At 48.1% G+C, this 10,285-nt stretch overlaps 1 protein-coding gene across 1 annotated transcript in view; it reads right to left on the reverse strand.

Moving 5' to 3' along the window:
* GON4L (gon-4 like) overlaps nt 1–7,739 on the reverse strand; it is a 37,023-nt gene extending 29,284 nt beyond the window's left edge. The window contains exons 1-4 of the mRNA XM_063146265.1: nt 7,677–7,739; nt 3,281–3,737; nt 1,598–1,744; nt 510–709 (exon numbers count right to left, since the gene is read on the reverse strand). Of these exons, the coding sequence (XP_063002335.1) occupies nt 510–709; nt 1,598–1,744; nt 3,281–3,692 (759 nt within the window). The 5' untranslated portion in view covers nt 3,693–3,737; nt 7,677–7,739. The remainder of the gene's footprint in view (nt 1–509; nt 710–1,597; nt 1,745–3,280; nt 3,738–7,676) is intronic.
* Between the last annotated feature and the right edge of the window lie 2,546 nt (nt 7,740–10,285).

Here is a 10,285-nt window from a genome sequence, read left to right on the forward strand (position 1 = left end):
TTGTAATTTTGCATCGCTGCTGTTTTTATCTAGTTGAGCTTTTATATTGTATTTTATATTATGGTTTTATACTTTGAATGGTTTTAATTTTTGTGAACCACCCAGAGAGCCCCGGCTATTGGGCGGTATAGAAATGTAATAAATAAATAAATAAATACTTTGCAAGGCTGTGATGAGGATAAAATAATGCCGTGCACACCACCATGGAGGAGCAGCAAGACATACACGTCAGCCAAGAAGTCAGCCTTGCACTGGTCACCTACATCGAGTAGGAATCGTCTGTAGGCGACCAAGCTGAAAAGTTTTGGTAAACTGGATGTTTGCTCCTTTTTTTTCTCTTCAAGGCCATCTATGTCTGCCACGGGTATGTGCAAGACAAGTCGGTTAGTAATCATTGTTTCGTGGCCTACTGATTTCAGCTGTCTTGTGCGCAAGGCTCTGAGCATTGAGAGATCCCTTGCCACCTTCAGGAGCGACACCCTCACTGGACATCCTCCATCTGCACTCACGTGAAGGATGTTCCTCACGTTGACGGCTGTGAGGTTGTGCTGTTTTGCCCCATCTTCCAAAGTCCGGTCCAGGGTGTCGTCCAGTTTGAGGTCACAAACCAAGGGGCCTGCTTCCCCCCGCTCCTCCTCCTGGCATTTCCCTTCCCGTTTCCGCTTGGTAGCTTTCCTCCTCTTCCGCTTCCCTCCTTCTTCTCGGTCTTCTGGAAGCCAGAAACAAACACAGCCATTCTCAAAAAACGGCCACCTCTGAATCTCCACTCAGCCACGAAGTGCGCCGGGTGGCCTTGGGGCAGTTCACACATGCTCTTCCTCTCTCGGCCTGACCTACCAGGCAGGATCAAACAGGGGAGGGCGGAACGAGAGCTCCTCCGAGGAAAGGCTGAGATAAACTGTGGCGATACCCACCTTTCTGTCCCTCAGGTATGTCTGAGGTTTGTATGTCTAGTGAGTGCGGAATGTTTGACTGAGTGGGTGTGGCTAGAGAGAGGGGGAGGGAGGAGTATAAATAGGTTGGCTGAGGGGATTGTGGGAGTTAGTTTTAGCTTGTTTGATTTGAAGTCTGGGGTTTTAGTGTGGCTTGTGCTTCGTGAGAGTGTTTGGAGTGAGAAGAGACAGAATTTTAAAGGACTTGGGATTGTTGTTTTGCATAGAAAATATGCAGATTTGTTAAATTTCAATAAACTTTACTTTGTGTTTTGTTACCACAAACCACGCGTCAGCTCGGAGTTATCGCTTGCTATATTACACAGTGTAAAAACATCTAAGAATACACCGGCTGTTCAGTACCTCAGTAATAAAACCCATTTGCCAGAACCCTTTCCTTTGTTCCCTCACATATAGGGGAGCGGTTGGGTTGTTTTTACCCTTTCCTCAGGCTTTTCAAGAGGTGGCGCTTGGCTTGAGAAGGGTGTGCCAGGCAAGGCCTTCTGGGTGAGGTCGGTGCCGTCGCCGCATAAACATTTAATGAAATGAATAAACCCTTGCGAGCTGATTTCCACATTTGCTTTTCCAAGCACACAGACTCTTCTCCATATGCCTGGAGAGGATGACCCTGCTGTCACACCGTGCGAGGATCGCGCCATACTCACCCACCGGGATGAAAAGCCCCGTCTCCTCTGCTTCCTCCTTACATTCCTGGAGCGATTCGGCGCTCGGCGTAGCCCTGGGGGCCTTCGCATCTGGAGCATCGCCGCCTGCCTCCCATCCAGCCTCCGTCTTTGGAGAAAGGCTGCCAACTGAAACCGACAGATTAGAGATATGCTGAAGCAGGCAGGGTCATGGAGCCTCAACGGCGCTTAAGGGCCGAGACAAAAGCCTACGCTACTTCGTTGATTTTGGATGGGGCTGCAGCAGTCGGCATTGCTGGGCACCTGCAAAGCCCCACAGAAGGCCCATTGCTGACCCCCCACCCGGGGTTTCCTGACACTGCTGCTCTCATCCCTGGTTATCTGTGCCTGTTCATCTACCCCCTCAGAGCCTGCAAGCAGTGACAAGAGTGAGGAAACGGAGCAGCGTCTTCCACACTGGGGGTCTCTAATGTGGGGTTTGGGGAGATGTCTTTTGGCATTTTTATTTTATTGAAGAAGGAGAAGGGGAAGAAGAAGAAGGACAAATCATCATCATCTGGGAATCTGTCGCGATGCAAAGCGAAGCACGGCCATTCCGTGGCCTCATTTATTTTGTTTGACAAGTGTGGCTTTGAGTTTTGGAGCTCAGATTCTCTCCTCTGCCTTGGACTTCAGTTCTTGGGCTAAATTATTTTTCTTTAATTTTATTTATTTATTACATTTATATACCGCCCCATAGCCGAAGCTCTCTGGGCGGTGTCTCACCTGTGCACCTTCTGGGAAGGGACCAGCTGTGCCCGCGATGGCAGCCGCTTTGTGGGAGAGCCCACAACACTCGCTCAAAAATCCTAAATGTGACCCCTGGCCTCTAAAGGCTGGGAATCCCTGCTCTCCACTTTGGGTCTCTCCCTTTGGGGTGGGGGGGTTTGGACTGGGCCCAAAAGGAAAGAGCAAGTGAACAGGCCGTGGTGACAGTGGCATGGAGGAGGTGGACCCACTTAAAGAGGAGAGACTCACCAGCCCAGTTCGCACATAAGCGTTAAACTATGGCTCAGTAGGACATCCATAAGCCTCAGGGCTCATGCCTCCCCATCTCCTGCAGGGCTGCGAGGAGATCGGGATCTTTTGCTCCTTTTTTCAACTAAGCATACATAGTTCCTCATTATGCCCAAGTAACCTGGTATGTGGTTGTTAACTACAGTTGACGGAAACAAACCAACTTCGTTTTCCTAAGCCATAGTTAACACTAGCCACAGTTTGTCCATGGTCGGGTAAAACAAGTAACTGCAGTTAGTCGAAAACAGAAGCAAAGGTTTCCAATCTCTTCCTCCTGGCCAGGCCAGAGGAGAGGGAGAGTGTGCAAGGAAAGGCTCACCCGGCCTTATTCCTTTAGCACAGCCTTCCTCAACCTGGGGCGCTCCAGATGTGTTGGACTACAACTCCCAGAATGCCCCAGCCAGCTCTTCTGGCTGGGGCATTCTGGGAGATGCAGTCCAACACATCTGGAGCGCCCCAGGTTGAGGAAGGCTGCTTTAGCACAAAACTGTAGCCTAGTGTAACATCCAAATGCACCACTGAGGGACATCTTGTCCAAACGCCCCAGACCCCACCTCCAGGAAATACATATATATTAAGGGGACAGGCAACACCGGTTTATGATTTCCGCAGCAATGCGCCAAACCTGGACACATATTGGTAATTTACCTTCACCGTCCAGCTTTTGCTCCATCTTATCCGCAAGGAGCTCAGTTGACGGAGACAACTTTGCATCCCGGCACTCCTCAGCTCGCTGCAGGCAGAGATCTGTCCCTGCCTTCGACAAGGTCTTCCCACCTCCCAAAGAGGCCTCTGCCAATGCCTGCCAGCATTTCCAAGTGGCATCTCTAGACGGAATTGCAACTCCTTTTCCTGGTTCGCCCTCATTGGCTCGCAGGTCTCCTGCAGGCGTTGGCAATGTAGGGGAAGACGAAGAGACGGGGCTGTTCCGTCCCTCCACCTGTGGCACCAGGCTGCAGAGCTGGTTAAGCCCAGCCGAGGGAGAAGTCTCCGCTTGAACAGACTGGGCACCTGAAGAGAGACCTGGCTCCATGGCTCTTCTCTTCTTGCACGGCAGCATCTTTGGGAAGAGAGATATCCCAGCTAAAGCGTCCTCGAGTCCGCTCTGCAAAGGCAGAAAACAGGGATAGATTACCGCAATGTGTTATGCACGGGGCTGCTCTTGAAGACTGTTTGGAGGCTTCAGCTCATTCAGAATGCAGCAGCCTAATTACTGACTGGGATGTGACAGCCTCATCCTGTTACACCCATCTTAAAAGAGCTTCTGTTATTCCTTTTATTAGAAACACAGTTCTTATTTTTTGCATATAGCAATCGTTCACCTGAGAAAGCAATTTCCCAGACTATAAATATATTTCCTTGTACTGGTGGTTATGGGAGAGACAGACATAGATAGTATTTATTTATTTATTTATTTATTTATTACATTTTTATATTGCCCAATAGCTCTTTGGGCAGTTTGCAATTAAAACCACAAAATACAGCAATATTATGTTCTTTCAAAAACACATACAATATTTTCCTTTTCCATTCTCTGAGCTATTGTCAAGTCTTCATCTTCTATGGTCTAGTTGTTTAATTCCACACAGTGATTACTGAGTCTGAGTCTGATTACTGAGCTGTTAGGCTTCAGTTTGTATTTACTCTTTTCTTGTTCTTGTTTAAGTTATTAACTTTCTGCCAAAAACATTTCCCCGCCCCAAACAGAGCTTCTAGGTACAGTCCAAAGTGATCATATTGACCCTAAAACCACTAAATGACCTGGGATCATGCCACTTGGGAGTTGTTTATTTCCTCCTAACTTTTCCTGCAATCCTATCTCTAGTTACATGCGAGTAACTGCCAACGAACTCAACGGGGCTTATTTCTGAGTAGAAGCAAGGGATTCGGGGGTCAGCACTGTGAAATGTTTCAGTGTGTGACAATAAAAAGAAACCCTCTCCACCAGCTCAGGACTTTAATGATCCTTCCCGCCACTTTGCCCTTAACTCATCTTCCCTAGCCTTCTTCATTACTGCTGCATGTAGTAAGCCTATGTGCACCAGAAGCAGGGGAACATGGGCGGGAGGGTGCAATTGCACCCATGTCCTGCCTGTGGATTCCTGGTCGACAGCTGGTGGGCCGCTGTGTGGGCAGAGTGCTGGACTGGAAGTTCCCTTGGTCTGACCCAGCAGGGCTCTTCTGATGTTCTTCCTCTTCTACGGCCTACCTTTGCTCCACCCAAGCAACCCACTGGTTCTTCCTGGCCAGGATATGAACGCGTCCAGGTTACTGTGGGTAGAGGGCGTTGACGGAGGAACTGTACATTTGGCTTCCTGAGGAAATACCCACTCACTACCACATGGTCCCAGCACCCACTACTTGTGAAAAGATTAGTCGGCTGTTGACCATGGTCCTTTCTAAGGCTGTGAATGGACGATGTGGCTACAATGCTCCAGCCCCTGGCTCGAATTCTCTCTAACGTTTGTCCCCTTGACTGGGCTGCTTTTCCCAGTGTCAAGGAGGGGCCATAGCTCCGTGTGACAAAGCACAAGCTTGGCAAGCAACATATCCCAGATTCGAACCCCGGCTTCTCCAGGTAGGGCGAGGAAAGAATCCTGCCTGAAACCCTGGACAGCTCTTGTTGCCAATCAGTGTCGACCATACTGGGCTGGATGGACCAATGGTCTGGCTCAGTACAAGGCAGCTACCTATGTTCCCGTTCAAGACCCTGGCTTGCTATTTACCTTTGCCTTCCTGAGGACCTGCCCAGTGCTCTACCAGGCTCCAGTCCTTACTTTGCCACGATACTGGCCTCAGCTCTTTAGTGTGTTTGGAGAGACCACAGGCTCATGGTCAGAGCACCTGCGTTGCACGTAGAAGGTCGCAGGCTCAGCATCTCCACATGGGACTGGGAAAGACCCCTGCCTGATAGCAAATGGAGCTACTGCCCGAATGGTCTGACAAAGTATAAGGCAGCTTCCTTTCAGAGTGCTTCACATCTGTCACCTCAATAATGTGTACAACAGTCAGGGGGCTGAGAGAATGACTCATCTGAGGCCTCCAGTGAGTTCATGGTTAGCCTTCCCCACTTGTGCCATCGCCATGCTGACTGGGGAATGATGGGAGTTGTAGGACCTTTTCCTGTCTAAATATGCATAGGATTGCACCCTTAGGGTATTGGGACAATCCTTACAATAACCCCACAGTAACACAGTTGCGCATAGCAGCTGATGCTGAGACAGTAACGGATGCTCTCCTCCTTACACATGAAAACTTATTACTGCCGTACCAGGAGGGAAACAGAAACGCTTAGCAGCAACAAAGATTACTTTGATGCATGTGAGTCAGTGATTGACACGTACATTTAGGGTATAATTCCATGCATACTTAGAGAGAGAAAAAGCCCTACAACTCCAAGCCTGATAGGGCTATTTTTCTTTCTAAACATGCAAAGAATTGTGCCAAATGTCATGTTGTATGTTGCTAACATATCACATATTTTTTTTAATTGAGAATTTTGTTCTTATTCGTTGGGTTTATTCTTATCGTAAATCACCCTTAGACATATATTTTAAAGGGCAGTATATCATTGTTTTTAAATATATGGACCATTTTGTGTGAAAAGTTTTTTTTGTGTGTGTTTTTGGGGTGGTATTACCACTTCCTTGTTCAGATATGTGAAAATACAACAAAACACCAACACTGAACTCCACTGGCCCCATCAATTCTGGAAGAGTAGCTGTGCTTAAATCTGTTGGAGCAATAGCACTATGAAGGCTGACAACCCTCTTTCAATATGAGCTTCTGATGCATGTACGGAGAGCCATTGTGCTTAAATGTATTCGAGCTTAGTCCAGAAAGAAGGAGGTTCAACTCACCACACAGTCACAAACCTCACTGGGTGAGCTCAGTCTCCCCCAGCTTAAACTACCACACAGGTTTGTCATGAACATAACAGTTGGGAGAGAATGCCATGCGCGCAGTCCTGAACTCCTTGGAAGAAGGGTGAGATAAAGATGTAACAACTTTGCCCAGCACCTGCAATTTCACTCCCTTCATGTTTATCTTTCAGATCAGTTTGTCCACACCTTCCCTGGTAAGCTGTCTGTGCATGTGCGTCTCTCAGCCTTCCCCACCTTGGTGTTTTACAGTGTTGAACTACGACTCCCACAATCCCCAGCCAGCATCACCCCTTTCCTAAATATGTACTGATGCACAGTAGTTTGCACAAGAGAGATGGAAGTAAAAACAAGAAGAAAAGAAGATGGGTTCAGGTCAAGAAGTACACGTATCAGGTGAGCTCAAAACCAACTCTGGCAATTATTTTATTATGGAATGAGCTTCTCTAGGGGGCATGAAATGGACAATGAAGTTGCTTATTCTACATAAGGGGGCTCCGGCTATTGGGCGGTATAGAAATGTAATAAATAAATAAATAAATAAATAAATAAGGGGCCCGTTCAGAAGACACCTTAAACCATGGCTTTAACCACAGTGGTTGAGCCAGGAAGCTGGGCCGTGTTCAGAAGACACCTTAAACCACAGTTTTAACCATTGTGAATAAGGCTTTTTGCTTTATTCACCATAATTAAAGCCATTATGAACACAGCCCGGCTTTCTGGCTTAACCACTGTGCTTAAAGCCATGGTTTGTGGTGTCTTCCAAACAGGGCCACTGAGATCTGGTAGCCTTCCCAAACTTGCCACCCTCCAATGTTGGCTGGGGTTAGCTGTCCAACCCACACGGAGGGCACCAGGCTGACATCGGCTTTGCTGGCTGTGGCTGATGGGAGTTGTAGTCCAACCCACCCAGGGGGGAACCAGGTTGGGACTGCGAGCATGACGATGGTTGCAGTCCATCACACCTAGAGGAAGCCACGCAGGTACTGGCCATGCCGGCTAGGGGTGATGGGAATTGTAGTCCAACACAAACTGAGGGCTCCAGACGGGCTGTAAGCCGAGCAACCGCCCCCTCAGCGCCGCCCCGCACCAAGGGGCCCCTCACGGCCTTGTCCGTCCCGTCCCGCCTCCCCTCTCCCGACCGGCCCAGCTCGGCGACTGACCGCGCTCGCTCCACCGCATCCCTCACACCACAGCAGCTCTCCTTGGCCATTTTTCAATCCGGAGCCCCCGCTCTCTTTCAAACCGGAAACGGAAGTGACGTTAAACCGGGAGGAGCCGGCGGAAGGGGCGCGCGCGCCCGTACGCGACGCAACCGCTTCGCGACGCCATATTTCCCCCTGGCTCCAGCGAGGGAAAGAAATGGCGTCGTGGAGCGGGTGGAGGGGAAGCAAAGGAAAGATCCAGGAATTGTACCGCAGTTTTACAGCAGAAGAAGTAGACGGATGCGTTTATATTCCGTATAAACACGGGACGTCTACGAAGCGGGAACGTGGCGTAGCGGAAGCGAACGCCGCCATCTTTGTTGCTGGCGGAGAACTGAGAGCCGCCATTTTTTTTTAGTGTTGTTTTTCTGAGCGCCTCTTGGAAGTTCTCAGGCGCGAAGGGACAGGCACGTGACTTCATAGGGTGTATCAGGGAGGGGCTAGAATAATTTATCCCACGCCCCACCGTGACGTCACACTCTATTGATTCGGCGGTTTGTGACGTCACCCAGGGGTAATATCATTGTTATTGGGTACATATTCCCACTCGCCAACGAAGAAGCCGATTATCAGACTCTGGGAAATCTGGAATCAACTTCTTACTCAGACTGGCCCGAGACCATTTTGGACAGAACATAACTTATCAGATGCAATAAAACTGTAATAATAATTAAAATTGTTGACCTCAATAAAAAGGCAGCATTAAAACAATCAGAAGATAAATTTTAAAAATATATCAGAGGTTTAAAGTTTTTATTATTTATGATTTTATTACAATATTATTTTAATAGAAGACTAGACACGTGCCATCCTAACTCCTAAAAGTACCACCAAATTAATAAATTAAACAACCACAGCAGCAAATATTCCAAGACTATGAAGTGTCCTTCTGCTTGTGTATTGCAATTTAGGTCATCATGCATCACCAAAAAAGAGGATTACCGATTGGCATAAAATGTGGATATGTCAAATTATATGTGCAAATTTAAGCATACTTATTATAACTTAAATAGAAATACAATACGTCTCATCTTACAGGAAGCCAGATTCCGGCTGAACAGCAGGAAAAACTTCCTGACCATTAGAGCAGCATGACAATGGAACCAGTTACCTAGGGAGGTTGTGGGCTCTCCCACACTAGAGGCCTTCAAGAGGCAGCTGGACAAGCATCTGTCAGGGATGCTTTAGGGTGGATTCCTGCATTGAGCAGGGGGTTGGACTCAATGGCCTTATAGGCCCCTTCCAATTCTGCTATTCTATGATCTTTGTGGCGAAGACTGTATGCACTTTTAGAAACTGCAGACTTTGGGAAGAGCGTGCTGGAAGTTGTAGGTCATTTTTCTGTCTAAGCATGCATAGGATTGCAACCTTAGTCATGGAAGTCTACAGATATCCTAAGCATAAGCTACATTTAGTAGCGAATAAGGCTCCAAACTGGAGCAAGTTTTCCAGACCTACTATTGATTTACTGCAAAGAGAAAACATAGACTCCCTCATCCTCCCAGTGGTCAGAAATCTAGGGCTCCTTTGTAGGAAGAAGCACTGCAAAGAAACTGCTTTTAATGGGTCTACATGAGCCTGACTAAGTCTGGATCCAACCTGGCATCTTTGTCATAAACTGTCTTACCTACAAATGTATAGGCTGAGCAAATGTTATGAGGCAGAAGTCCAAAGAGTGCTGATTCCAAAGCATTGCAGGAAATCCAGTAATTGATTCTGCTCTTAGCTGCTCTACCAGCCAACTCCCCTTGCTCGCATCACACTCCCACTCAGAATGGCCAAACACCTCCCGCCTCTGCAGATCCGTCTGACTCTAGGTACAGTCCAAGGAGGTTTCGATAAATAGCATTTGAGTGACTTGACCAGTGCCGGGACCAGGTTTTTTAAGGCCCTTCAGCACGACACCCTCAGTGAGTCTCCCTTCTCATCCCCATGGTCACCACCTGCCTTCCTCATCATTGCCACCAATGCTTGCTTGGCAGGCAGAGAGCAAGTCAGCACTGCCATCTCCTGCTCCTCCTCCTCACCACAGCTACAGTCTGAGCCCAGGCGAGAGGCAGGTGAACCAACAGGTTGCAGTGGTGAAGAGGGGCAACTCCAGGGGGCTTTTGTCAGTGTGCCCCTGCTGGGATGTGGGCCCAACCATGCCTTCCCTTGACCCTGGCCCCGGCCCTGACCAAGTGCCAAATAATACCAAGCCTAAATTAAGAGCATGACTCGCAATACATTTTAATTATTATGCCTCATTTGTACTTTACCAAGAGTAACATCACCCCAAGTCTAAGGAGAAAACATGACTCACAATATATTTTAATTAATTATGTTGCCTTCCCTAAGGAACATGGGGAGGGGAGAGGGGGCAGAAATTTGGATGCTGAACATGTTGACCCATTCTGGACACATCTCAACAGCAAGGTGGAATAATTCAGCATGTTCTCCAGATGATCAAACGTAAACTTGTTCTGAGGCTTAGCAAGGGCAGCTAGCCGGGCAGAGTAACAGCAGTGCATGATGTAAGGGCTGCAATTCGATGCACACTTAGTAAGTAGCATGTACTACTTAACACA

The sequence above is a fragment of the Elgaria multicarinata genome, chromosome 21, assembly GCF_023053635.1.
Source record: "Elgaria multicarinata webbii isolate HBS135686 ecotype San Diego chromosome 21, rElgMul1.1.pri, whole genome shotgun sequence".
Taxonomy (NCBI): Eukaryota; Metazoa; Chordata; class Lepidosauria; order Squamata; family Anguidae; genus Elgaria; species Elgaria multicarinata.